The sequence below is a fragment of the Phoenix dactylifera genome, chromosome 11 (genome assembly GCF_009389715.1).
Source record: "Phoenix dactylifera cultivar Barhee BC4 chromosome 11, palm_55x_up_171113_PBpolish2nd_filt_p, whole genome shotgun sequence".
NCBI lineage: Eukaryota > Viridiplantae > Streptophyta > Magnoliopsida > Arecales > Arecaceae > Phoenix > Phoenix dactylifera.
This window is the reverse complement of record NC_052402.1, coordinates 14,553,480-14,580,113: the sequence shown is the minus strand read 5'-3', so window position 1 is coordinate 14,580,113 and position 26,634 is coordinate 14,553,480. Positions and strand designations below refer to the sequence as shown.

The window sequence follows — 26,634 nt, the reverse complement described above, 5'->3', positions numbered from 1 at the left end:
TATTACTCTACTCTAATATGGAGGGTACAAAAACAATCCTATGTTCTTTATTATTGTTGCTCCTCTTCATTTCTCGTTAGTCTCCTTTCTTCCTCTCATCTCTCTCTCTCTCCCCTCTCTCTCTCTCTCTCGCTCTCTCATTCATTCTGCACGATACTAGAGAGGCAACCATTCTCACCATAGCACAATGATGGATCTAGGTCTTATAATATTTTGACTAGGTTTGTTCTCTTTTTACCTTGACCCATATTTAACTTGAACCTCTTGAATTTTGAAGATATATCATCAATATTGATGGTAGCAATTAAAAAAACTAATCGAACCTAAAATCTTTAAGTTAATTTTATGGGATAATCTTTTGTTGGATCACTAACTATTAGAAAACAGTGCATCTAATGATTATGTACAATGACTCTAGCAGTTGTAACATGTACAACACATCTACCACTAAAACTTGCAAGGTGCATTTGCATACAACATTAGGTTCTTTCCAATCTTAATAGAAAATAAATAAATATAGATTATTTTGCATGTAATTTAGTCGATAAAATGCTGTTGTAATTCTTTGTATTTAACATTACTAGAGTAGGAAAGAATCATCAACAAGGTTGATAGTCTCATGTACTAGTAGTGTAAAGGGAAATTGAGATTACTACATTTGATGACAACATGGAGCAATAAATATTGTTTGTCAACATTTTTTTGCTTTAATTTACTTCAATTCCATCTATGGTTAGGGGACTTTGCACTAGTAATTCCCCATAGCTAGCCACATGGATGCAAGATCCTGTGGATCAAAAATTATTATAAGTGATGGTATATATAAAATCATGATAAATATATTTTACAGATTTGCAAATGTTTAAAATATAGTTAGCTAATGTTCTGTTTAAATTTTAGCAGTGGAACCAACCTATGTTGTAGCAAAAAAAAAAAAGTGCCTAGTTTTCAGTAAAAGTTATAAAAACTCTTGCTTTAAAGATAGCAAATGTGTTTAAGTTTGCAGGGGAAAAAAAGGCTTCAAACTAGGAGGTGAGTAAAAATTCTTCATTTGACTTCATTTCGATTGTGTCTACTACAAGACTTGTTTAGAAGCTGTGCCATATAAAATATATGGAATGAAATTATTATCTTATGGTTAGTGGGTTCAATGCTGGTTGTTATTTTATTAATGAGGCCTTCATACATAACTGAGGTTTCTTGTGGGCATCAATCTTATGAGATTCGATATCAAAGTGATATATCATGTCTTCAAGATTTGCTTCACATAAGAAGGCGGCAGGGTGTATTATTTAGATTAAAACACAAACAAATAACTAATAGCTAGGAAGGCTCATATGATTAAAATTTTAAAATAAAAAGCAAAGTATTGAAGGTAATTTAAAATCAACATATCTATTTATGGGCAAACAAATATAGGAACATCGCTACCAACAACAACGGATGATCCAAATAGTCGAGTGCTGCTCGGAAAAATCATGAAAAAATTATTAATAAATCATACTTCTCGACCATTATCGAGTTCTTGATGAACTTATTCGCACAAAAACGATCCAAATAATCATCCAAATTTATAAAACCTTATGCAATGAACACATTGAGCACATAGGTTTAGGTTGAGCCTAAACCAATTTGCACACTACTCGATGCATCTGATTTGGAGTGGGCTATTGAGGGGCCACGAGCCATCCAGGAAGCTGTTGCCTTATGGACACGAGTGATCACACGTGTGCCGTTCTGGAAATCCGTTCATGCCTCCATCGCAAGGGTCAACGTTTTAAGACCAAAGCCTGGCCCATAGTCAGCACGGCCCGGGTCCATTACATGCCCTACTCTTACTAGGCTACGACTTCAGAGTTCCGACTGCCGACTTCTTGCAAGTCCGCTCTCTCTTCCTTCCCAATTCCCGAACGCTTGGCGAGCGAGAGCAATGTCGAAGGGAGGGAGAAGGGCGTATCTGGGTGGAGTCTTGGAGTCGCACGTCCGGAGCATCCAAGAGATCTTTCAGGTGGGCCATCTCCGGTCTCCTCTTCGATCCTCGCCTCCCAATTCTTTCTCTTGGCTTTCCTTTACTGCTCCTTCTTCGTTGGATGGATTGTAGATGCTCGAGGAGCCCCCTCCTTCGTCTCTCGACAAGGTGGCGTGGTCCCAGGTCACCAAACTCGGCGACGAGATCTCTAAACAGGCAACCGTAGGTAAGTCTTTTCTTTTGTAATCTGAATATATTCTTATGGGGTTTATGTGGAGGTTAGCTTTGAATTGTTCCTAGTACTTGGATGGATTCTTGAAAACGATGTAAAATAATATCTTTTATCAGAATGGATGAGACAGTATGCACGATCATTATACTGGCATGGCCAAAAAAGGGTTTTTGTAATTTTGTCATAATTTTACCTGCAAAGAGTTGATTTTTTTTAGTATTTTTTATACTTTTGCTGCCATGGTCCGCAATTTGATTTGGAGTTGTACTGAAATAGATGAATTGCTAGAAGAAGTGCTGCTAGGGAGAGAGTTGTATCTCATGTTCTTTATGTTCACTTAGCTCTAAACTTGTGCGGCTGTTGGATGAAATGCATAAAGAAAAGGACTGATTTCCCCCCGTGCCCTTTCTCTTAGGCCTCAAGTCCACTCCTTTATGCTTAAGACTAGGGAACCAAGAAACACAAGAATAACAAAGTTAACGACAAGACCCTTTTATTTGCTTTGAAGCTTGCTTAGAGTTTGCTTTGTTTGTCTTCATATAGAGCTCCTATTTTATTTTAAGCTAAATGCCTAGGATGATGCTAACTGGATAACATCTAATGGATTTGGATTCTTTGAAATTACAAATATAAATCTGCACAACATGATTGCAAAAATAAATTGGATAATTCCCCTGTTTCACAAACCCTAAGAGTATGCTGGAACTATTGGACACCCTCTAGTGGACTCTTGAGACTCATATATCTCATTCAGCCTTGCTTGGCTCTTCCATGTTCTCATGCCTAGGTAGAAGGCTCATTTGTCTTGCTCCCCTGCTTCATACTAGTTGAGTGCATGGGCCAAGCTACCTCCTAACAAAATGACCAACTTTTGAGAGAATGTTTGACATCCTAAAATTTAAGGATGAAACAATATATTATCCCTTTCCCATGGTAGTAACCGTCAGGCTTGCGGAAATCCAACTGGCCACTTAGGTCTTGTAGTGGTAACATGTGCATGTTAATCTGATGATGCCCATGAAATAACAGTTCTTAATATAATAAATATAAGCAAATATCTGCTGTACCTATCTAGAAATAAAAAGTAAAGGTTGTCTAGAAGCCTTCTTGTAACTAAATTATAACAGTCCATTTTGAGGCAAAGTACTTGGGAAAGGACTTTGAAGTCAATTATGTTCTATCCACATCCCGATAATTACATTATAATATTACATTTCCATGACAGGCCTAGTATGATGTATTTGGTGGAGAAAAGAAAGTCTAAATTGCTGAGTGATGCATGACAAACTTGAAGGATGGACTTCATATTGCAATAGTGGAGTTACCTTTGCTGCAAATACACTAAACCTGCCATGTGAGGGCTGAAATTGATTTAAATCCAGGCATTTGTTGCAAGTCTCCTTGCTAACAGGAGATGTGGTAGCACTGTTGAGGAGGTGTGGGGATGGGAGTTTGTTGACTGGTGGAAGTTGGTTTGAATTGGATGCTGTTTATCTGAAAGCTTATGCAATGCAGAAAAGGCTCAGGTCTGTAATATAGCTAGTGATCAGGTGAATGATGGCTGAAAACAAGTGAGTTAATTGAGAAAGATGTCCCATGGTATGTAAGGGCATGCTAACATGATATCAACAAATTTGAGATACTTTGTTGATTCATTTTATGTGTCTGTATAGCAAATGTTAACCAGGCAATAAACTGTATCGCCAGCCAAGCTAGACTTATTTTCTAATAGATAGTAAACTAATTTATTGTCAAGGCATTATTCTTACTCCATATGAGTGTATTCTGGTAGTCTTTTTGGTTGTCATTCCTAAAGAAAAACTGCAAACTTAACAGAATCTGTCAGATGGTGAAATTTCATATGGTCATACCTAAAAAGTTAATTATGAGCCATGCTGTAATAAGGTAAATCATATTTTGTGAGGACTCATCCTTGAAGGATAACAGCATTGGCTTGTTGTTTGTTAAGAGTTACATGATACACGATTGTGTACTTGTGATGATGATAACAGCTTGTATAGCATAATATTGGCTCATATTACAGTCACATATGCAATACACCATGATAGAATGATACACGATGATGCTCATGCACTTCGTGCTCTATTTTCTCTGGATGTTGTCAATATCATAAACAATATTGCAAGCCTGAAAATTTGATTGTGTTTTTACAGTTGAGACTCAGCCTAACGTTAACTCTAGATGAATTGGTGCTGCAATTCTGGTCAAGGAAGTTGGAAAATGGAGGTTTTTGCCATTCTTAACAAGACCAAGGTAAACCATTACAATGGTTTACATAGGCTAGCTCAGACTATTGAGGAGCAACCATTGTTTTGAATAGAGGGGAAAAAGCCACCTTGGTGGAGAGCAAGGGTTGAGTACTAGTTCAAATCAATTTGTACAAGGTGTACTGTACCATGCATATAGGGAATTGGTACTCAGCATGCCGCTCGCTATGCAACACACCGACTCATGGTAGTTAGTGTCACATTTTCTGTGCCAGTACCAACATAAATTGTGTCGGTATAGTACACATTGGTTCCCCACCAGTACTGGTTCCAGTATTGGTATTTCAACCCTTGGTGTAGGGAATTGTGTACCTGAGATACACTTGTGGCAGGAAGCCTCATTTAAACGATCCTACTAGCAACTAAACTATTTTTGGTGGAAGTTAATTTCAAGGTCCATTTTTCTGTTTAGTGGATCAGAAAGTCTTCAGAGCCTATTTGTTAAGGAAGGTGGAGAGGATTGATAAGGAAGCTATTTGGTATTTTGTTTTCTTCATTTAGGAAGGATTAAGGTAGGTCTGTCATGAAGCATTACACAAAAAGGTCTGCTGTAGCAGGCAAGAAGTGTGCCCATCCGGTGCACCAAGATGACTGCAGGATTAGTCTTGTGATAGTATTTTAGTGCAGCTATAATTTGACTAGAGACTCTTCACAAATTCTGATTCTTGAATGCTTTTACTAGACAGATGAATTCACATGTCAATTAGGTTAAATTTCTTAGGTTCTATGTTTAAAGGGCAAATCTGTTACTTGTAGAAGCTAAAAAGCTGGCTGCTTGAAGATAGAAAGGCCTGACATTACAGAGTCCTATTTAAGGAACTGCATAGATATATAGAGGCTACAGGGGACAGACATAGAGGCCTTTCTGACTCAACAGTGGGAACATAACAGGGAAAAGTGCTTTCATACACTCTCTAGCTGTCTGGTTAGTCTATTATGGTTGCTGCATTTATCAATTTGGTTAGTGTGGTTAGGGTGTAGATATAGACACTCTACCTTTATGCTTATCTATCATTACGGTTACTACATCATTCATAGTGCAGATTATATCAGACCATATAGTTCATATAAGATTGTGTTTTAGCCTTATCAAATTTTTGGATATTACTTTTGAATTTTTTGGAGGGCCTGCATAGCTTGTACTCTCGAGGTAGATAGTACCAGCCAGTGTCATTCTACCTTCACACTTATTTTTCGCTCTAAGAATATAATGAGGGACCGATTAACCCAAAAATTTGATATGCAATGTTCCATTCTCTCCTTTTTCTCCTGCCACCCTGTTCCTATTCCACTGTTCTATTTTTCTTCTTTCTTCACCCAATGGTGATATCGTACTGAATCAGAACATATGTATATTGTTTGCTTGTGTGCACATCTTTCCATTACTACTGCGATGCATTGTTTCTCCTCATATTTACCATTTTTATATTTCATTCTGATGAAAATGTGGTATTGAATCACATATGTTTGTGCATGCATATGCACGCTTATGCATGTCTTATGTGCATCATGTGTGTAGATGTTAAAATACATGGTAAACATCACAGAAAGCAAAGCAGAAGAGAGAAGGGAAGAAACCAAGGGAAGAAGAGAGAACAAAGGGCTTGATGATGGTTTAAATAGGCTCATCATGTGCTCCTTTCTTTATCAACTAATTGTTTAAGTATGTAGGGTTTAAGTTAATTAGGATTCCCTCTTGTTAGACATGCATCCTCTTAGTTTCTCTTTCTCTTTTTTTTTCTTTTTTTTTTTGCAGTCAAATGGCATTTTTTTCTTTTAAATGATGTTTTCTATAAGGGTATTATCTTTAAAGAAAAATGAGCGTAAAGGAGTGTACATCACCTTATGGTCCTTATCTATTCTAGTACTAAACCCAAACTCCCGAGTGTCTCTCCATTCGTGAGTTCCTAGTTATCCATCTCTGTGTCTCCCTATTTTCTTACTGCTAGAATTACTATAATCTTAAACAAGTCTACCTGGTATAGTTCCTGTCTTGCTCCAAGGGAAAGTAACAGGAAAAGTGCATATCCGAAATTTGACGGTGTGTTTATCAAATATATGAATAAGAAAGAAATCTTTAATAAGACTAGAGGATCATAACTAAGATTTGTCATGCTGACCCATATGGACTATACCATATCATACCATACCATATTAGTAAGGTACCATTACGATACTGATATTCACTTTGGTATATGAGTCGAATTTGTCTGTGCCAATCCAAACTGAGCAAAACCGCCCTGTACAGCTGGGGGTGAGAAAAAAATATTGAGAGCCTGTTTTGGTGTAGGATGTGTACCATGTCATACATACCTAATTGTACCATATCGAACCAGTAATGTAGTGTTACAATTTTGGGTTCCTGTTCTCCAGACTTTGATCGCAGCCATCCATAATACCTGACGTGCATCACATGGGCCAAACTCTACTCTTTGTAAATGAAACTCTGTTTTGTCACAAGTTCTCACATCCATACTCCTTTAGGCATGTCATTTTATAACAAAAGAAGTTGCTTAATTTTCGTAACTCTTTTGCAGTTAAACTTGACCACTACATGACCATCAAATGGATTAGCATTTTGAACTCATATTTTTCCTAGTTATCTGTTGCTAACCAAAAAGGCAAATTGCTAGGCTTCATCACATTTCGTCATTTGATAAGACCATGCCTTACAGCTTCTAAGGTCTTCTCAATGTATACCTTCGCAATAGAGAAAGGAACCGACGTGGCCATGATGTCTGAGTACTTTTCAGCTTTATAGATGTATGTTCAAGTTGTTCATTCTGCTTTTGCTGTCTTGCAGCTGGAATGCTTTGGAGTGGAGAAACACCTGATGTGAAAGCACTGGAGGAGAACATGGGGGCATACTGCAATTTGCTTCATGGGTTTATTTTACTTTGCCATGGTAGCACTGTGGGCGCTGGGCCAACCCTCCACGCGAGCATCTGTGCTTCTGCAAAACAAGTTATTGACTGCAGCATTTCACTGTTAAGGGAAGCAGTCTCCTCTTGTGGTATGCATCTCTCTCACCTTAATTTTTTGTTGACTTTTTATGATGTCCAAAGTTTTTGAAATCATTCCATCTCTTGGGTCTTAAATTGTGAATTGAGAATTGAGTCAGACGACATCTTGTCCAATTAATCATATGGTTAAATATTTGAATCCATCTCAGTTTTCGGGCAATTCTGTATGTGCTTGCTTCAAATGACCTTTTCTTCATTTATAAGATGGAAAGCTCTACATTACACTTAGGCACAACGCTAGGTCGAAAATAAAGCAGCCTTATGTTTTTAAAAAAATTGTGCAGACTCTCGCAGTTCCAATAAAAGCTTATCAATCCCAAAGCTGTCAGGCTTGGTTTGGGAAGCATGTGATGCCCTTAAGAAGACTCCCACCACAAACTGCACTGCCATAGGGCGGGCCATGGCTCAGGTTGCAGTCTCCGTTAAGGATGTCCTCCGGGAATTGGGAGAACTCAAGCCTGCTGCTTCTGATGATGATTCAGCTGATGGAACTTCCGGCGAAGCTGCTGACAAACCACAAGACTCTGATGAAGAGGGTGGTTTGATTGAGAGTGACCTTGGTGATGGCCTGACACCTGAGGAGATGGGCATTGCTCAGTTAGCCATTAGCGTGGTGTCTGATGCACTTACCATCATTAAAGAGGTGATCAGGTTTATTACTGGCTTGCTCAAGAGTTCAGGTCATGTGCGCAGCACCGAGGATTATGTTGATTCGTTGGAGAGATTGCTGGGCTGCTGCCAGGAGATGGGAACCCAGGTTAATGAGCTTGGAGCTTCTGTTTACCCTCCGCAAGAGATTTCTCAAATGAAGTTGATCTCAAAAAAGATGCACGGTGGAGTCGATGAGATGCGTGCAGAAGTTGGCAGCCTTCAAGGCTCTTCTGGAGGTGTATATGAGGCCTTTGAAGGTCTGAAGAATTCCCTGGGGAAACTAGAGTGTATGTTGGGGGATGATCTAGTTCCTGAAATGGGAAGGCTTGCCGTATAGCATGCCGGAGATATTTTGTGTAGCATCTGCACTGTTTCTTTGAGCGTGTGAGCGATTATTTATGGTTCAGTAGTTTGGGCCTTTTGTGTAGCAAAACGCGTTTCGAAGTGAATTTGACTCAAAAAGTGAGGGAATGTAATGCAATCTAATTTGATCACAATAGGTTAGAGTCTAAACAGGTTCCACCATCACGAAGAGAGAAGAAAAGCAAAATTTCTTCTTCTTCTTCTTCTTCTTCTTCTTCTTATTATTATTATTATATATTTTTTAAAATAAACAAATAAATATTTGTTTGCAGTATTTTTTATGAGGATTCGCATCTCGGTATCGGACTTTATAGTGGTATCATCCTATTATAGCATCAGTGCACAGTATTGTTGTGACATAAGACTGCGTACCGATTTGATACCGATCGATACGGCAAATTTTGTTTTCTAGTAAATCATATTTGAGATGTATGTAGAATTTGTAATCATGATTATTGGCTGAAGTTAATATTTTTTTTAAAAAAAAAAAAGAAATCTTCTGCATTTGATTTTTATTTTTTTATCAGCTAATTTACTTGAGACCGGTTATATGACCATACTTGATGTCTTTGCATGCTACGATAGAATGCAAAGAGGTGGACATGATTATATACTGATATGGATAGTGCTGGGATATAATTTTTTCTTTCGCCCATAATTGATTCTAAACCATGCCGTGTTCAACCAGAACAGCAAAAAAAAAACCATTTGACAGGCTTCATGGATGACAACTGATATCTCAGGAAGTAAAATATTTGAGTTCCTAATACAAACATCTTACAAGAGCACCAAGATTATACATACAGACAGTATCGAATATAAACAAGCTCGTCACTTTCATCAATGCACATCTAAACGATATCTAGAGCCCCCCAGCCATTCAAACTTGATTCATTAACCAGCATCCTAAACCATGAGGTTTATAATCCTGCAGAGATACTACTATTAACTTCAATTAACATAAACCATCTATTTTAATCAATTCATAAGCATGTCACTCGCTCGAACATTCTGAATGTTATCGATGGATCGAAAGCATTCAAGAATGCTAAGATAGCACATGTAAAGGCCTCTTAATCAAGCTCAACAAGCACCTTAAATATTTGGGAACACCACGCCTAACTAGAGCACTCAATATGAGGGAATTGCGTTCCAGGTATGAGAAAGGAATGCAAGCGCATTGCGGTCTCTTTAAAAGTACGCTAGATCTCATTGAACAGGCAAGGGAGATGCTCTCTAATTTGCTGCTAGTTTTGGGTTTGATTTAATGCCAAAAAGCTAAGAAGAGCAGTGAGATTTATGAGTTAGCATTTTACACCTTTTGCTTCTTTCTACTTCTTGCAAACAATGGTGTATATAGTTTACCCTGGATACGTCTTACATTATTTTGTGCTAATTCGATTTAGATAAGTAAACAGCCAGACAACCTTGGGTCCCTCCTAAAAATTTCTGGCATCGGACAAGGGTACAAGTGCTTGTTTGTGTTTTTCCCTCTGGGATTCATTTCATATCTAAACGGTGAGCATATTTATGATCATATTTATCTATGTGCCTATCCTGCACCATAGTTATAGGGAAACACATTTCCGTCCCACTCAAGTAGGAGTTTCTAGGAAAACCAAATTAGGAAACTGATGAGATTTTTTTTTTTTTTTTTTTAGCAACTCACTAAGAAACCTGAATTCTGAATACAAGGAAAGTTCTATAAATTGGATGCCCAATACTTGAGTTATGAGAGAATGGCTTAGCAATGAAGAGAGAGAGGAAAAGGGAAGAAGGAAAATTTAAATCAAAGATTTTTTTTCATGGTCTTGATAAAACCATTAAAATAAATCAGTAATTTTATTTATTTCCATTCAAAAGCAGAACAAGGAGTAGGGAAAGGAGTTTTTATCAAACATTCATGAATTAATGCACGCAACCTGAGAAATCAACAGAAATCTATTTAAAACTAGTTTACTAATGATTTTCTTATGATTTGTATGCATTTTTCACATATATGTGTATAATACTTTTGCTTTCTATGTGATCATTATTTTTGTTTCATAACTAGATGGAATGCAAGATCTTTTAGAAACTGTATGATAATCATGACAATGAAATGGATTTAAACAACTACCTCAAAGCCCCTGGGTTTTGATTGCAGAACTAAGTTTTGATTATTTGGAGTAATTTCAAGGATGGCTTCTTCTTCAGAATGATCAAATTCCAAATGACAAACCAGAAACTATCAACGCCTTCTTTTTAGGGTAGGATAAGGGAGGGAAACAGTTAGAAAAAACAAACTGTCATAAATAAGTCTCAATAAATTATAATCACAATGGTTTCCATTCTTTTTCTGTTAGCTTCATGAGGCAAAATAAAATACATAGAAGAGAACTCCAGAAAAAATTTCATTTTGTTAAAAGGTCGTACAACTCAGGAATCAGAATGCAATATCATCTACTTTTAACTGGATCAACTAATAAATAACTCCTGCTAGCTGATGTACAAATACGTAATTACATATAAAAACAAGCTAAAAAATGCCATGGCACATTAAAGTAACAGAAGAAACCCAAGGCCTCCCATCCACCTAAATACAAAAAATATGCATTGGGTATGGTCATAATTCAAAAACAAATAAAATATTAAATGCCAACAACATTTACCTCTACTGTGCTTGTGATACCTAATGGGTTTTCATGGACCCATTTGAAGGCAAATCATGCATTAGGTGAAGCAGTTAACGACCAATTAGTTTCACCATCCATGCACCACCTAAGTAGAGACCTAACAGTGGCCCTGCCAACAGTAACTGGGTCAGCGGATCGGTTGATGGTGTAAGCACAGCAGCAGCAACAACAGCGCCAACCACAACATATCTCCAGATGGAGAGCATTTGGTCTCCAGACACCAAACCAACCTGCCCCAACAAGAGCTGTATAACTGGAACCTGCAAATCAAAAATTAAAAAGCATGTGCAATGAGTTGGGAAGCCCTGGACCCAATTTAGTAATTAGTGTCAGCTTTCTTGACCTTGAACACTATCAGTCTTGTAACCAGAATCCACAACCCTTGTCCAACTAACATCTCTTATAGATCTATAGACATGCAAACTCATGTACCAGGATCAATAAATAACAGCAGTTTTGGAGTACTACTCGAGCCCTATATCTAATGAGAAGATCATATATTGATTGTTAAGATGCTCTTAGTCTTCAACAGAAGCAATGATGAAATTTGGATGCCCCAAAAAAAAATGCATGGCATGAAAGATAAGACAGAAGGGTGGCCAATGAACTAATTGACAAAATAATAATAACAATAATAACAATTGTAGAACACATATATCACAAGTAGCAGGAAAGAGTTGTACGGGGTTTTTTTTGTGCTGCATAAACATGTATATGAGGAATGAGATGGCTGCAAAAAAAAATTGACAAGTCCCATTGGAACTATATAAGCATATGCTACAAGCCACTAACAGCGTGCGCATGCCCAGAAAGAGAGAGAGAGAGAATGCAATGACAGAAAAAAACTTGAGAAGGTATTATTTCTAATCTCCACTTATTCTGTCCATAAGAGAAAACTTGACTTGTCAAGGCATAATGTGGTTTCATGATAGGGATCTCTAAAGTAGCATGCTCTCATACGAAAATTCAATAGAAATGTAATGGAAATATTCAACAGTACCTGAAATGACAATCCTGTGCTGAACATAAGCACAAGCACAAACTCAAAGTATTGATCAATAGACCATAACGATTCTACTGCCCCTTCTGCATAGTTAACAAAGAAATTTAAGGCTGCTGGAGTTAGAGTTGAATAGGAGAAAGCAATGCCAGCATAAAAGAGAACCGAAGAGCCCAGGACAATAGGCCCTAGGAACCTTCTTTCATCCCTTGTTAGACCAGGAAGAACAAATGCGATGATCTCATAGAGAATGACAGGACTCCCCAGAACAAGCCCACAGTAACCAGATACCTGCTTAGCATTAAAACACTTGTATCATAATAAGCAGAATCATTTCCTAAAACTGCTGCACATTGACATATTTAAACCCTCAGAAGTGGCATGAGTGAGAAAAAAGCCCTTCATGGTAAAACCAATTAGTTTCTAATTATACATGGCTGAAGGTAAAAAAAGGAAAGGGAGGGGGGTTCTACAAATATCAGCCATTATTAATGAGAAAGATACATTAGAAAAGGCTAATCAGACAGCCGATGCCAAAAAGAAGAAGCAAAACACAGGATCTACTGAGTTGTATTAAACAAATACATCCGATGAGGAGTATTGGCTTCAAGAAAAAATGGTGCAGTTGAAAGACAAACAAAAAATATGCCTCAGCAGTAATTAGGTAGAATAGCATCTGATAAAGACAAATAGTAAGTAAAGGCAGCCATTTTTTCGAAATTTTACCTTTAGAGTTGTAAAGAAAAACTCCCCAGGAGACAGTTGCAGAAAGCGAACTCCTTGAGCACTTACAGGTGCTTCAAGGAGCAATATTAAATCCTTTGAAAAAGCAAAGCAACCTAAGATAGCGGCTCCTACAGCCAAAACAGAGACAAATATTCTCTGGCGAAGCTCCTCTAAATGGTCAAAAATGCTCATCTCTTTATCATCAGGAAGATGCTCTTTGCTAGGATAAAGAAAATTATAGACAGTGCTTTGCCCATTATCTTGCTTGATGCTTTCTGGGGAGTCTTCTTGGAAGTTTTCTGCCGCACCAAAATTACCGAAAGAATTTAGGTCATGGATAGCAAAGTTATGTATTTCAATTCCATGTTGCATCTTAAACTAAATGATTATGGTTGCAGTACTTTTGAGCTAACCTAACAAGATTTAGAAAGTTATGACCCGTACTAGGTGAGAACATCTGTTATTTCAAGGCAAATTACATGTATAAATAGGAAATTATCAGCACAGTTGTAGCTTTCATAAAGGTGCCAATAAGTAGCAGGACTCAACTGAACTTTTGACATTAACTGCAGAACACAGAGCAACTACTGGAATCGCAACAATTATATGAAGAATAGTTATGTATGAGCGAGAGTGTAATAAACATGACTAAACTGGACATTCATTTTCATGTAGTGGCAACATCAAGGAATCGGACAAAAGTAACAGGCATACGTAAACATATAGCAATTCAAAAATCTGCATGAAGTTGCATATTATATGTACTAACCATCAGCCATATGATAAAGTATTGTTATTTTTGGAGATCACCTTATTACTGGGTATCCAATAGTTATCCTTGGCATCCAAGTATATCAACCAATACAGAACTATATGTAGAAGCAGAGGAATACTTTGAAAGTGTTAGCACTCATTGATGGGTAGATCCAAGATAAATGGTTTATTTCCATTCTCATTAAATTTTCTACTTTCAACATCATATAAACATGGGTTTATGATACAAAAGAACAAACACAAAACCAGTTTGCATTCAAGAATCTAGATTTCCAAAAACTGTTGAAAAATCTGTACAAGTAGAAGAAACACAAAGCTTTGGCATTTTTTTATGGAATATCAAGTATTTCCTTGCTACACTGCCCATAAGGTTATTCATTTTTTGTGGCATTGCCTCAAGCTATACTGTTAGCAAATTAAGCACCAAATCTCTACAGGACTATCATGTTAGAAGAAAATAATATTAGCCTGTTTTAAGTATAGGCTCAATATTTTAGCCTTAGAAAAACCCATTCAGTCGTTAACAAATTATATGCATGAGGTTTTTGGAAGCCTAAACTATGGGGCCTATTTTGAAACAGCCTTATCCTATTTTTCTTCTAATATGTTAAGTAAATAGCAATTTAGTTTTGAATTCCAAACAACACAGCTTTTGGCAATTTCACAAGGTATGAATGAACAATTGCCTGGACAGTTGGGTATACAAATCAAGCTTATGCTTCAGCAATCCACTACGATTTCCCTAGATTTCCAGGAGCCTTAATGAAGAGGAGAAGAAGGCAACATTAATTAACACAGGGGAATTGGATTCATCTCTAAGCATCAAGAAACAGCAAAACTGAAACACAATTTCGCAAGCTGTAGGTTGTGGTTACAAATTGGTTTAGCAGTTAGCAAAGCCTTCATTTTATGTTACTTTTTGCCTGTTTTGCAATGGTGAATTAAGGTTCTAATCCTTGCCTACAATAAACAACATAAAAGGAGGCATGAGGCACATGTCTAGCATGTCCTTCATTGTCTATGTCAGATTCTTTTACTCATAAATACCTCAAGCATTCTCCTTGGGCACTGGTGAGGACCTCATCTTGAGGCATCTGAGAAGTTTATTCTTGCAACATTGTCAAGTTAGATTTTTCTACGAAAGAAAACTTCAGTATGCCCCAGCTGTTCTTGGGCATCTTATTGGTTTAAAAACAGATATAAGCAAATATAATGCCTTAACTACAAGCGACTTACCTAATATCCTTTACTCAAAAAGAAATAAAAAATGAAATCTGTGAAAGTGTACCTATTTCCATGGTATAAACTTACATTTTTGAGTTCGTGAACCAATATCATTCCTCCATTGGATCACTACCTTGCATGTTTAAACTTCCTTTTTCCCTAGTCTCAGTTTCATTTGAAGTCTTAACCAATAGTTCTCAAAGCTATGAAAAATATGACACATGCGTATGTAATAACTCCTCCATTTATACTGAGTTCTTCAAGGAGTAAACATGAAGTTCAACTTCAAAATACTTATCAGAGGGGGCATCCAAAAAGAAGTTGGCAGAAGCTTCACTTTTTAGGAGAAAGGAGGGCTACAAGAGCTACAAGAGCCCATTGATTTAGCCTTAGGTAGATATTACATAATACTTCACAAGTGATTTCAAGCAGAGATTCCAATGCTGCCGGTGTCTTACATAGAGCATATATTATTCTAGTAAGTGCCACTCATCTTTGGTTGATTTAAATATCCATTTCTTTTATGGGCCTCCACAATAACTTTATCATTCTAATATTCTAAAGTTCCTTTACTATAGCTCCAAATATTCTGACAACTAAATGAGAATAATATTTTGTGTATGCTTGCCATAGAAAAGAAGAACCTTTATTAATTATGCCCTGAACTTGGCAAGTGATGAGGAATGTCCACATCAAATCCTATAATGAAAAGGGGAACGAGAAAAAACAAAGAAATAGAGAGGTTAAAGAGGGGAAAGGAGATTTAAGAGAGGAGTGAAGGAGAGGAGAAACAAAAACAGCTATGTAGGGAAGAAGGAAAGAGAGAGGAACAAAAGTAGGGAAGGGAGAGATAAGAGGGAAGACAGATGAAAGAGAAGGGAGAAAAGAAGATGGGAAAGAGATTCCAGTCCAAAACCTTAAACACTATTTCATCCATAAAATCCACCAATATATAATTAAAATTATTAAGTGCCTCTTTGCCACTTTAGAGAACAAGCCAAACCCCCATAAAAGAGAAAATGCGTAAGTCACTATTTGAGCAGTACTGGCTCAAAAGAAATCTACATTTGCGCCAGCTCAAAAAAATGAATAAAATGCATACCAAAAATTAGCTTAAAAATTATGAAAAGTAACAAAACCTTAACCTATGCCCCATGTAAACTATAACTACATCAGCATGCTAGTGTTATGTTAACTCTAGCATAGTAGTGCTGTGTGTTAAAGCTCCCTCAGTCCCATGCCTCCAACTAAAGCTGTGACTATCCATTGACTTTGTCCAAGAATACCATCTATTAAAGGGAATTGCATGCATAAAATGAAAGGTTTTAAGTATAACCACTTATTAAAACTCAAACTTTACCCAGGATACTTTTGCGCATTAATTTCTTTGGATATAGTGTCATCTCTATATAGAACTCTACATTTATAACCGTATAACAAACCCATATAAGAAAGACAACTGAATCAACTAGCACCATCAAAACTCAGGTAAGAATCACAAAAGTAGGTTATAATTTACCCCACCTTCACCTCTTCCTCTTCCTTCTTCATATTAAAAATCTAATAGCTGTCGGAATTACCAAAATAGATCAGACCATTGTGCGCTTTTCTACTTCTTTGCCCTATAAGGCTTCAAACTTGCAACAATATTCAAAGAATCTTCCACCTTTTCACTAAGACAGCGAAGTGTGAAGCATTTCAGCCACTCGCAATACCTGTTTTAAAAACTGAATTATAAAACCTACTTTCAGGAAACCATTTTCGCAACGATCTTCTGATCTGTGGTGAAGCAATTCTAAGTCATTACCTCTAAAATCTCAATCCCATTCGCCCACATTCCATAATAGAAAAATCATATATTTGCAGATCATATCTATAATATTAGATAGAACCCACATAGTTATATCCTTTTCTGTATATAGAACTCTACATTTATAACAGTATCACAAGCCCATATAAGAAAGACAACAGAATCAACTAGCACCATCAAAACTCGGGTAAGAATCATAAAAGCAGGTCATAATCTACCCCACCTTCACCTCTTCCTCGTCCTTCTTCTTCATATTAAAAATATAATAGCAGTCAGAATTACCAAAATAGATCAGATCATAGTGCGATTTTCTACTTCTTTCCCCTATTAGGGTTTAAACTTGCAACAATACCGCCGAATCATTAACATAGGAACAACCTTACAAGAACAAAACTACGAAAACGAGACCTCGCTTGAGGAAAATCACTAATTTAGAGTCGAACACAAAAAAATTTAAAAAAAAATCGAGAGTCATTAGCGTTGGTAATTCGTGATTTAGTATGAGTCTGCGTGATTCTTGAAGTAATAAGTCATGATACTGTCGCTTGCCCGTGTGGTGAAATTTCATAGAAATTCATCAGAGCATGAAATTGGAAAATTTTACCTTGCGTAGGATCTTCAAAGTCGATGTTTTTCTTATTTCTATCATCAAAGTTTCTCATTTACCAACCAAACAGTTCCCAAATATCTGTAACTTCTAAAATTTGCAAATTTTGAATATGCAAAAAATGATAAAACCTATACTTTTTAAGTTAGCATACATCTGAAAATTGGAGTCTCTAAGAAAAATTCCAAAGAATAGTTGAAAAAACGGAGAAATCCCTACCGGGTCTTTCCTCGACGGCGGCCCCAACACCGGGCAATGGCTGCAGCTGTTGCTGCCCTTCTCTGGCGTCGTCTTCGAGAGCGGAGCGGAGGAGCCGACGATGCCTGCGGGGAGAGCTCGGGAAAGGCGTTACTTTGGTCCGCGGAACAGCGTACCGGTGCTGCTTGGCCGCACCAAGGCGGCGAAAGCAGCTGCTAAGTTGTGGATGGGAGACCAGAGCCGTGCTTCCCATCTCTCTTTTCTCTCTCTCTCTCTCTCGCTCTCTTCCGCCGGACTTTTCTCTTTCCTCTCGTTTTGAAGCAGGTCGAGAGGTGAGCCAGAAATGGCTAGCGCTAGATATTCTGTCGGCTCTTCATTCCTCTCCTCTCGCTCTTCTTCTTTGTTTTCTTGACCTCGGTAATTAGTGGAATCTCCATTTTGGCACTGCTCTGCCTCCAGGCGACGGTTCAAAATAACCGCATTCCTAAAATAAGCATCGGAGAGCTCATGTTATGTCGTAAAAAGATGGATCCATAGTGGCATTAGGATTAACAGATGATATTCGTTAAAATAAAAAATAACAACCACGACCATTGGCCAATTATTTGTTATTTACATGTTATCCCCTATATAAATAATATCTTCAAAATTCTTTTTTTAATTTTTTATCACATAAAAATAAATTTATGTTTGGTGAACAACAATTTAAACAATAATGGTGTTATTCTTTTATTATAATTTCTTTATTTTAATGATAAAAAATTGAAAACACACATAATATAATAAATAATAGTCATTAATCATTATAATAGTCAATAATGATTTTGGTGGTGGCTTATTATAATGGAATAATGTCACCATTTAAATCTTGCTCGAGGCCGCAACCCCATTCAAATGGTTGACAAAGGTATTAAAATTATTGTTTTGAAATGTAATGTAAGCTCATCTTGTTATTAGATTAAGCATGGCCATGGAAGCATAAAATATAAAACTATTAGTTGTAACTTTGTTTAAGGATGCAATGAGTCGAACAAATCTGAGTATCAAGCTATTCTAACAAGAGTTGGTATATATTGTCGTGCTTAAACTAATTTTGGCTTCAATTGTTGGACCTTAGCACAAAATAAGCTCGGAGCCAAGCCTTTCTCCAACCAAGCCAGGCTTTTGTTTTGCAAATTAGCTCACATCTAGATCCAACTCATCTATGAATGAAGCTTTTAGAATTGTGTGAGCCTGGATCATTCACTAATTGAGTCACGTCTCAATGAACTACAAATAGGCCGATTTTGAGCTACTCATGAATAGCTCGGATCCTTTGTAGCCCTAATCTTGTTGTACAATACAAAGTTGCAAACTTTGGTGGATCAACTCTATCTATGTTTGGGGATGAAAATCGGCTGGCCAAAAAGCCTAATTTTGTACTACTTGCCAAATAGCTCTTTCCAAAATTGTGCAAAATTGTAACCCAAGCCTGGCCCATCTATATAGGATTCATGGGCTATTTTCGGCTTCACTTCTTATCTAATCACGTATCAAAGATTTATAGCTCAGTTTGAGGCTGCAGGACCTACAGGTCATTATGCCATATTAGATCAGCAAAATGGAAGCTCCCTATCTTCGTTTCCCTCAAATCTCCATCACTTTCGTCAGTTTCAAGCCCCAAGAATGGCGACTTCCAATTCTCCCGGTCCTCCTTCCTCAACCACTAGGGTGGTGTACATATTGGAGGAGAAGGATATTGCTAAAGATGTGCTTCATGATGGTAGCCACAAGTAACCCTACAAAATCTCCTCCATCCTGTCCCAAGATTCTCCCCTATTGGAATTGCACGAAGGCTTCAAAGCCATCCTTTAATTTTAGAAAAGGTTAAATTAGAAGTTATAACCCAAATGTTTATTGTTTTCTAAAAACGAGTGTTTCTGGAGACTCGATTTCCCAGGCTTACTGTGTTCTTGGCCAAAAAAACTGGCAACTTGTCTGTATTCCTTCTGAAGGTCTCTCGAGAGGTATGATCATTATATGGAAGCAGAATTTTGGCGTAATTGACTTTCTCTATAAATAGATAAGTTGCCTTCGGTGTCATTACTCCTTCTAGCGAGCCATCTTTGAGCCCCCGATATGATCTATGTCTACAATCTGGACTGAAGCTACCATAGCTATTAATGTTAGGATGCCTACATTAATGCATATCGAGGATTTCAGATATGATAACAGCCTTTTTGTAATTTGCCATCTTGCCCGGTATATGATTACAGCCGAATGACCTCCCAAGTAGCAACCAACGTTGGTAGGGCAAAAGAGGAGATATATAGAGCTCCTGAGATCCTGCTGCAAGGATGCAGGCAACAGTGCGGGGCCTTTTTTTTCACTGAACTTGGTGCATTTCGTTGGACCAAGGCTCCAAGCTGGTCCATTTCACATAATGAGAGAGGAGAGAGGAAAGTTCCTTGGCTTCCACATCCATCTCCCATTGGCTTGGCAGCTATTTTTGCATTACTTTTTTTCGGTTAGAAGTGGCAGCTGGGTTTCAAGGAACGTAGAAGATGAAGCACCGTTGATGAAACATGATTATAGCCATTAGACAAATTATTACAATACATATATATATATATATATATATATATCCAGTTTCAACAAAAAGCAGAAGAAAAATCAAAGCCGAAAGAGCCCAAGAGAAGGATACAGTCGACTCTAACGACAGTAGCAGCAAAGCTTCTACGACTCGAGCTGGGCGTACCAGATGCCCTGGATCTTCACTTCCTTGGGAACCTTAGCCCCCAAATCTGTATCAGAAGGCTGAATGCTCTCGAACACTCCGATCACCTCCCCCGACTCTGGCTTGCTCTTGGTCACGCTCAGCGTGATCGTCCCGGTCGACGACGACGTGTTCTTTATGTTCTCCTTGGTGAGCTCCTCCTCATCTCCTCTCCCTCCGGCCGGCAAAGCCACGGCATTGTCATAACCGGTAGACCCTCCCCTCCCCTTGGGGTCGAGGAACGAGGAGCCCCGGTAGCTCGGCACCAAGAACTGCCCTCCGAAGCTCTCCGGCTTGCCCGAGGCCACGAGCTGCTTGACAGTAAACAGGAATGGCACTCTCTCGCCACCCGGGAGCTGGACGGTGACCGCCGCGTAGTCGATGCCATCCTTCTCCACGAAATTGACCGTGCCGCTGGGAGAGACCTCGAAGGGGCCCTCGATCTCGTCGAGCGTGTAGGTGAGGCGAGTCATGAGCTTCGTTTTCTGGAATTCAGGTGGGGAGTTCTTGCTGACACCCTCGGCTTTGACGGTGAAGGAGGTCGGCTCGAGGCAGAGCTTCTTCATCTGGTACTTTCCGGGCTTGAAGGCGAAATTGTCGACGCCGCCCTCGATGGTCGGGCACTGGTTGGCGGTGCCCGTGCCCTTCACTTCCATGTATGTCTTGCTCTGGATCTCATCGTACGTCAGCCTCTTGGGCACTCCCTCTGCGTTCGCTCCCTGTTTCATGTGGCCGCGGTGAGAAGCGATCGAGGACAAAACAAAACTAGGAGAAAGAAAATTTATCTTAATATAATTATATATATTATATTATATTCAGTATTTCTGAAAAGAAAATTCAGAGGATTTGTTGAATGGGAATACTAGATAAAAAAATACAACGTGAGCAGGAGAATTCTGATCCTCGTAAGTAGGAGCTGCAAGATTATGCTTTCTACTCGTATATGCAAGCATAAAGAGAGGAGATCTTTATGAAGAAATCCCAAGGGCCTATTTTTCATAAATTAAAGACGCGCTCTAACTTGTGGGAAATTTTATTTACAACATCAAGAGCTAGGGGAGGGATTATATGGAAAAACGAAGCGCTGCGCTTCTACCGAAACAACGAGGGCCGAGGTGGCGAGGGCGAAGCCGGCGAGCTTGGTGGCGTCGGCGCATTTCTGAGCCAGGTCTCGGAGATCCGACTGGAGCGAGCAGGTGAGCCTGGCTCCTGCGGGCTCGAAGCCGAAGGCCTTGGAGAGGTGAGAACCGGTTCTCAGTTGCTGCCCGGCCAGGTTCCGGCCTGTGGCAGCGACCTTAGCCGGTTGCATCAACGTAGCCGCGGCTTGGAGTGACGCTGCCATCCTCTTCTCTTCCTCTTCGCTTCTCTCTCCTTCTCTCCAAGCGATCTATCCGAAGCCTCTTTGTGAGGGAGGGGAGGTATTATTTGGGTGGCGGATAAGAGGATTGGATAAGGGATTCTCTCTCATTGGTTCCTTGGCGCTATGGTGCTCATTCTCTTCCTTCACACGTGGCAGTTTGCATGGCTGTCCTTGTTCCTATGCGGTGCTTATAGGATGTGGCCCAAGTGGAAGAAGCCAACCAATGTGGCAGCTGCCATGTCAAGCAAAAACTTATAATATATAGATATCAGTACAAATTGCAGAATCCCAAAAGCCATTGCGTCTGAAATTTCCAAAGCTCAATGAAGAAATGCTGGTTGATGCTGAATGAATATGCCATACATAACTTTTAGGATTCTCTGGTAAGTAAATTCGGCAATTAGATCCATAAGATCCTTCAGGTAGTTATGTATGAAGATGATAAAGGATTTCGCAGTTATTGATTTACTGCAATGGTAACTTTCTCTCATCAAACAATAACACTTTTAATAACTACTGGGATGATCGCATTGAAGGTGCTTCATGAACTGTTGAGCATCGTCACGGTTGCAAGCTTATTTTACACAATGAAGAACTTGTCACAATCTTGTGGAGGAAGAACGATAAGCTTTTTTTTTTTTTTTGCTGAAAGCGGGTGCTTCATATAGTACGGGTACGAATACACCCAATAAAGTCAAAATACAAGACCTCACGGAGTGCCAATGGCAGCTCCGCCTCTCCTACCCAAAGGGCATACCCCGAGTGGTGGGCCACATGGCCAGCCACCCAGTCGGCTGCCCCATTGGCCTCCCTGAATACATGTTTGGCCAAAGTGGCCCCTCCCTGACTCATCATCACAATATCGCGAATCAGGGGATGGTCTGTAGTCTCACCCCCCAATCCCCTCTGAATCCATCGGACAACAGTGGCCGAGTCCCCCTCCAAGATAATCGAGCTGGCCCGCAATACTGCCCTCGCATGTCGAAGGCCTGCCCAGGCGGCGTGCAGCTCTGCTCCAGGCACCGATGTATCGAACAACTGACAGCCACCTGCAGCCACTACCCTGGAGTGTGGGTCTCGTATGACAAAGCCTGCACCGCCCCGCGTGCCGCCATCCAGAACCGCAGGTGCCGCCATCCAGAACCGCAAGTGGAGCAGAGCCTACTATAATTATCTAAGTCTAAATACGTATAAGCTTTTATATTTTGATATATAATGCTAAAATAGTTAAAAGCTCAGAATGCAGAGCATCTGCCAGTCAACATGCAGAGCATATACGTATTTAGACTTAGATAATTATAGTATGGGTGGTGTCTTCCCTCTCTCTCGAAAATAATAAACAGTTTGTTGTGATCCTAAATTTCTATATGATAATTATGCTACATCCCTCAAGACCCACATTAAATTGTACCTACAAATTCAAAGTGCGCTAATAATCATCAATGTAATTTAAAATTCTTGGTATTCATCATCAATTTAAAAATATAATATGACATTTTATTACTAATTTATTGAGTATTTTCATGAGTATCATTATATGGTCCTCATGACTTTGATCTTGAAGTTTTTGAGATTATATGTGCTCAACTGTACTAGCTATCTAGCTTTATTGAAACAAAAAATTATGTTGTTTGTTAAGTATCATATAGTAGATTATTATATTTTTCTTAATCGCGTGCAACGTGCATAGCATGGGCTTTCTATGATATAAGTATGATTTAAGTTCTCAAAAATTGTTAATAATTCTAATAATTATAGAGAATTTCCATAATAATCTTAGTTAGATCCCTTTTTTAGATAATCTAACCATACCAAACTTCATTGCGAGAAGAATCCTAACATTGGTTGTCTCCAAAGAGTAGGTAAAATCTTCGTAAGTTGTGACTTCCATGATCTTATACATTCTACTAGTCCGAAGTATTTTAAAATCCAAATTCACAGTGATTTATTGATTATAGACAAATTTAGGGTGTATTTGGTGTTGCTTACGACCTGCCATGTTGGGGTGAAGTGAATTTAAAGCCATTTCTCAAAAAATGACTTTGATCCACCTTAAGGCTTTCAGTTATAAAAGTGAAATGAAAGTCATTTTAACCTCTAAAATAACTTTCATCCAAAGCAACTAAAAAGAAGATAAAGTGACTTGGGCCCGTTTGAGAGAACTTTTGGAGAACCAAAAAGTATTTTTTGGCCTTCTAAAAGTACTTTTGGATGAAAAGCGATGTTTGGTAAAAATTTTGGAAAGCCGTTTTAGCATTTTCAGAAAGTTGAAAACAACTTTTCGGAAGAAGCTCCATTTTGAAGCTTTTTGAAAATGCTGTTTTCAGCTTTATCGGGAAGCTTTTTTTTTACCAAAATACCCTTATTTAAAAATCTTTTTTTTTCTTCCAAATTCCTCCATCCAACCGCCTCTTCCCCTCTCACCCTTCCCACTCTCTCTCTCTCCCCTTTTCTATCTCCTTCTTCTTCTCAACGCCGTCGGCCCTATTTTTTTAATGTTTTAGGAGGCAGCCCGAGGCAGCCCACATGGCAGCCACTATGCTGGCCACCACCCGTGGCCGCCGCTGCGGCCTGTCGCCTCGACGAGCCCGCACGGATGTCCAGCTCGCCGTTGTGACCCACCGTAGCCGTCGAGCAGTGGGAAGTAAAACAAACAAAAAAAAGAGGAAGGGGCGGCCATGGTCCCCGCCTCCCCGGTAGGCGCTGCAGCCCCCCGCCCTAGCTCCCTCCCGGGCCCCCTCCCGCGGCCGCTGCGGCCCAGCCCCTTTCCGACGCTGCCGGCCTTGTAGGAAGAGAAGAAAGGAGAAAAAGGAAAGAGAGGAAGGAAGGAGAAGAAGAGAAGAAAAAAGAAGAAGAAAATGACAGAAAAAAGAAGAAAAGGAAAGGAAAAAAGAGAAAAAAGAAGAAAAAGAAAAAAAAAAGAAGAAAAGAAAAAAAATAAATATGTATATAAATGAACGAATAAATAAATAAATAAGATAATAAATAAACATATTTCAATGAAATAAAATAATAAATAAAAAAATAAATAATATTTGTAATTATTTAATTAATTTTATCACCTAGCTAGAAAATTTGTTAGAGAGATAAATAGTCATCAGAAGAGTGAAAAATTAATTTACACTATTAATTATAATATTTTATACATTTATTATTGTATTATACTATAAATATAATATTATATTACATTATATCATAATACATTGATATATTATGTTAAATAATTTAATATTATATTAAATTATTATCCTATAGTATACAATGTTATAGTACTATATTATAATAATATTATATAGCATTATATAAATATTATATCATATTATATATTTATGTATTAATATATATTATATTTTATTATGCTCTGTTGTATAATACTAGTAATGTCCTTTATGGTTATTTTGTTATATAAAAGTATTTTCTCAGTTTGTTTACCAAACAAATATTAAAACGCTACAGCACTTTAGAAATGTAGTAACCAAACATCAAACAACTTTTTATAAAAACTCTACTTCCAACAGCTCTACTTCCAACAAAGCCCTAAGGCTATTCAAGTTCTGCAGCCATTTGATTGAGAGAAAAGACGCAAAAGAGGGTCTCTCTATCAATTTTCTCTCAACTTTTATTTGATTTCAACCATGATCACACTTTTAATTATTAAAAGGTATATCATTAAAAAGTATAATATTAAAAGGCATAATATATTTCATAATAAATATATTAAATAATCCATAAAATATTATCCACATATTAAAAATAATCTATAATATATTTTATTCAATTATAATAATTATATTTCATATTTAAATAATATCATTAATTAATGTGATTAATAGAAGTAACTAATATTAGTATCATTTATTATTTATTTCTATTAAGAATATCACTATTTATCATTCAACTATTGGAAAATAATTATAAAATATATTATTTTATTTAGTAAATAATAGATATATTAATAGATAATGATGTGAAATAATTATTATAATATCATTTAAATATTGAAAGTAAGAATATTCTAATAATGAATAATATGGATAATTTACTATTGCTAAATTTAATAAATCTAATGTTATTTAATTCTTAATGATTAATAACATTAATTATTATTTCTTTATTATTAGTATTACTAGTATTTATAATTTGATAATGAAGAAAACTAATATAGCAGATATTATCTTGTTCAATCAATATATGGTAATATTCATTTTTAATTAATAAACAAGTAATAATATAATGTAGATATTGAGTAGATAGTTTACAATAAATAATTTATCATTCAATAAATAAATTTTTTGTTATTTTTATTATTTATTATAATAATGAATAGCACCAAAGAAGTAATAATATTGTTATATGAATATTAATAATAATATTATTTGAATAATATTAATTTTTCAATTGTAATGAATAATAAAAATAATTATCACTATTAGTAATTAATAATATCAATATTATTCAATTAATAATGCTATAATTTATTGTTACTTACAAATAATAAAAATATTATTTATTATTCAAAAAATAAGATATATCATTATTTTATTAGAAGTCTTTTAGAACTATATTTTTTAAGATTTTTTTTTGTTCAAACCAAACAACAAAATTTTACTTTCTGCAATAGTCACTTTTACAAAGTAAACACTTCTCCCTTTGATTACTTTTCTACAACCAAACACCTTCTTTCAATAAAGCTAAAAATTATTTTAAAAATACTTAGCTAAACTAAATACAATATAAAACAAATTCTAAATAGTTTAATAAAGAAGATTCCACAAATTTTATTAAAAAAATATTTTTTATCTAAAATCTTTAATAGTAGCCTCATGCATATTTGCACATGTACGATAACTAATAATTGAAAGATTAGTAAAATATTGTAAGTTATTTATTGTTATAAGAAAAGGAGGCGAAGTCAGAAACTAGATTTTTCAAGTGCTTTTTGTGATTGTTTTAGTAGTAATTTTCTGATAATATTGTCA

At 37.2% G+C, this 26,634-nt stretch overlaps 3 protein-coding genes across 5 annotated transcripts; 1 reads left to right on the top strand and 2 right to left on the bottom strand.

The window, feature by feature from the left end:
• The first annotated feature begins 1,851 nt into the window (after positions 1 to 1,851).
• LOC103715161 lies at positions 1,852 to 8,660 on the top strand. The gene is made up of 4 exons (XM_008802700.3): positions 1,852 to 2,008; positions 2,102 to 2,195; positions 7,293 to 7,502; positions 7,797 to 8,660. Exons 1-4 carry the CDS (start codon positions 1,931 to 1,933, stop codon positions 8,498 to 8,500), a joined length of 1,086 nt encoding a protein of 361 aa, XP_008800922.1. The 5' UTR covers positions 1,852 to 1,930; the 3' UTR covers positions 8,501 to 8,660.
• Positions 8,661 to 9,268: 608 nt separating this feature from the next.
• Positions 9,269 to 17,935, bottom strand: LOC103715160 (sec-independent protein translocase protein TATC, chloroplastic-like). 3 transcript variants are annotated; one of them, XR_003387177.2, is made up of 5 exons: positions 17,562 to 17,935; positions 12,928 to 13,226; positions 12,202 to 12,492; positions 11,178 to 11,461; positions 9,269 to 9,454 (listed from the first exon to the last, which is right to left on the bottom strand). XR_003387177.2 is itself a non-coding variant. In XM_008802698.4 (4 exons), the coding sequence occupies exons 1-4, from the start codon at positions 17,791 to 17,793 to the stop codon at positions 11,252 to 11,254; spliced, it is 1,032 nt and encodes a 343-aa protein (XP_008800920.2). In that variant the 5' UTR covers positions 17,794 to 17,935; the 3' UTR covers positions 10,892 to 11,251. The 3 variants fall into 3 exon arrangements, 1 of the variants encoding a protein (XP_008800920.2); XR_605339.4 differs by lacking the exon at positions 9,269 to 9,454 and adding an exon at positions 10,892 to 11,101; XM_008802698.4 differs by lacking the exon at positions 9,269 to 9,454 and having other exon boundaries at positions 10,892 to 11,461.
• Positions 17,936 to 20,098: 2,163 nt separating this feature from the next.
• LOC103715159 (oxygen-evolving enhancer protein 1, chloroplastic) lies at positions 20,099 to 21,736 on the bottom strand. Its single transcript, XM_008802697.4, has 2 exons — positions 21,392 to 21,736; positions 20,099 to 21,014 (listed from the first exon to the last, which is right to left on the bottom strand). Exons 1-2 carry the CDS (start codon positions 21,635 to 21,637, stop codon positions 20,256 to 20,258), a joined length of 1,005 nt encoding a protein of 334 aa, XP_008800919.2. The 5' UTR covers positions 21,638 to 21,736; the 3' UTR covers positions 20,099 to 20,255.
• Between the last annotated feature and the right edge of the window lie 4,898 nt (positions 21,737 to 26,634).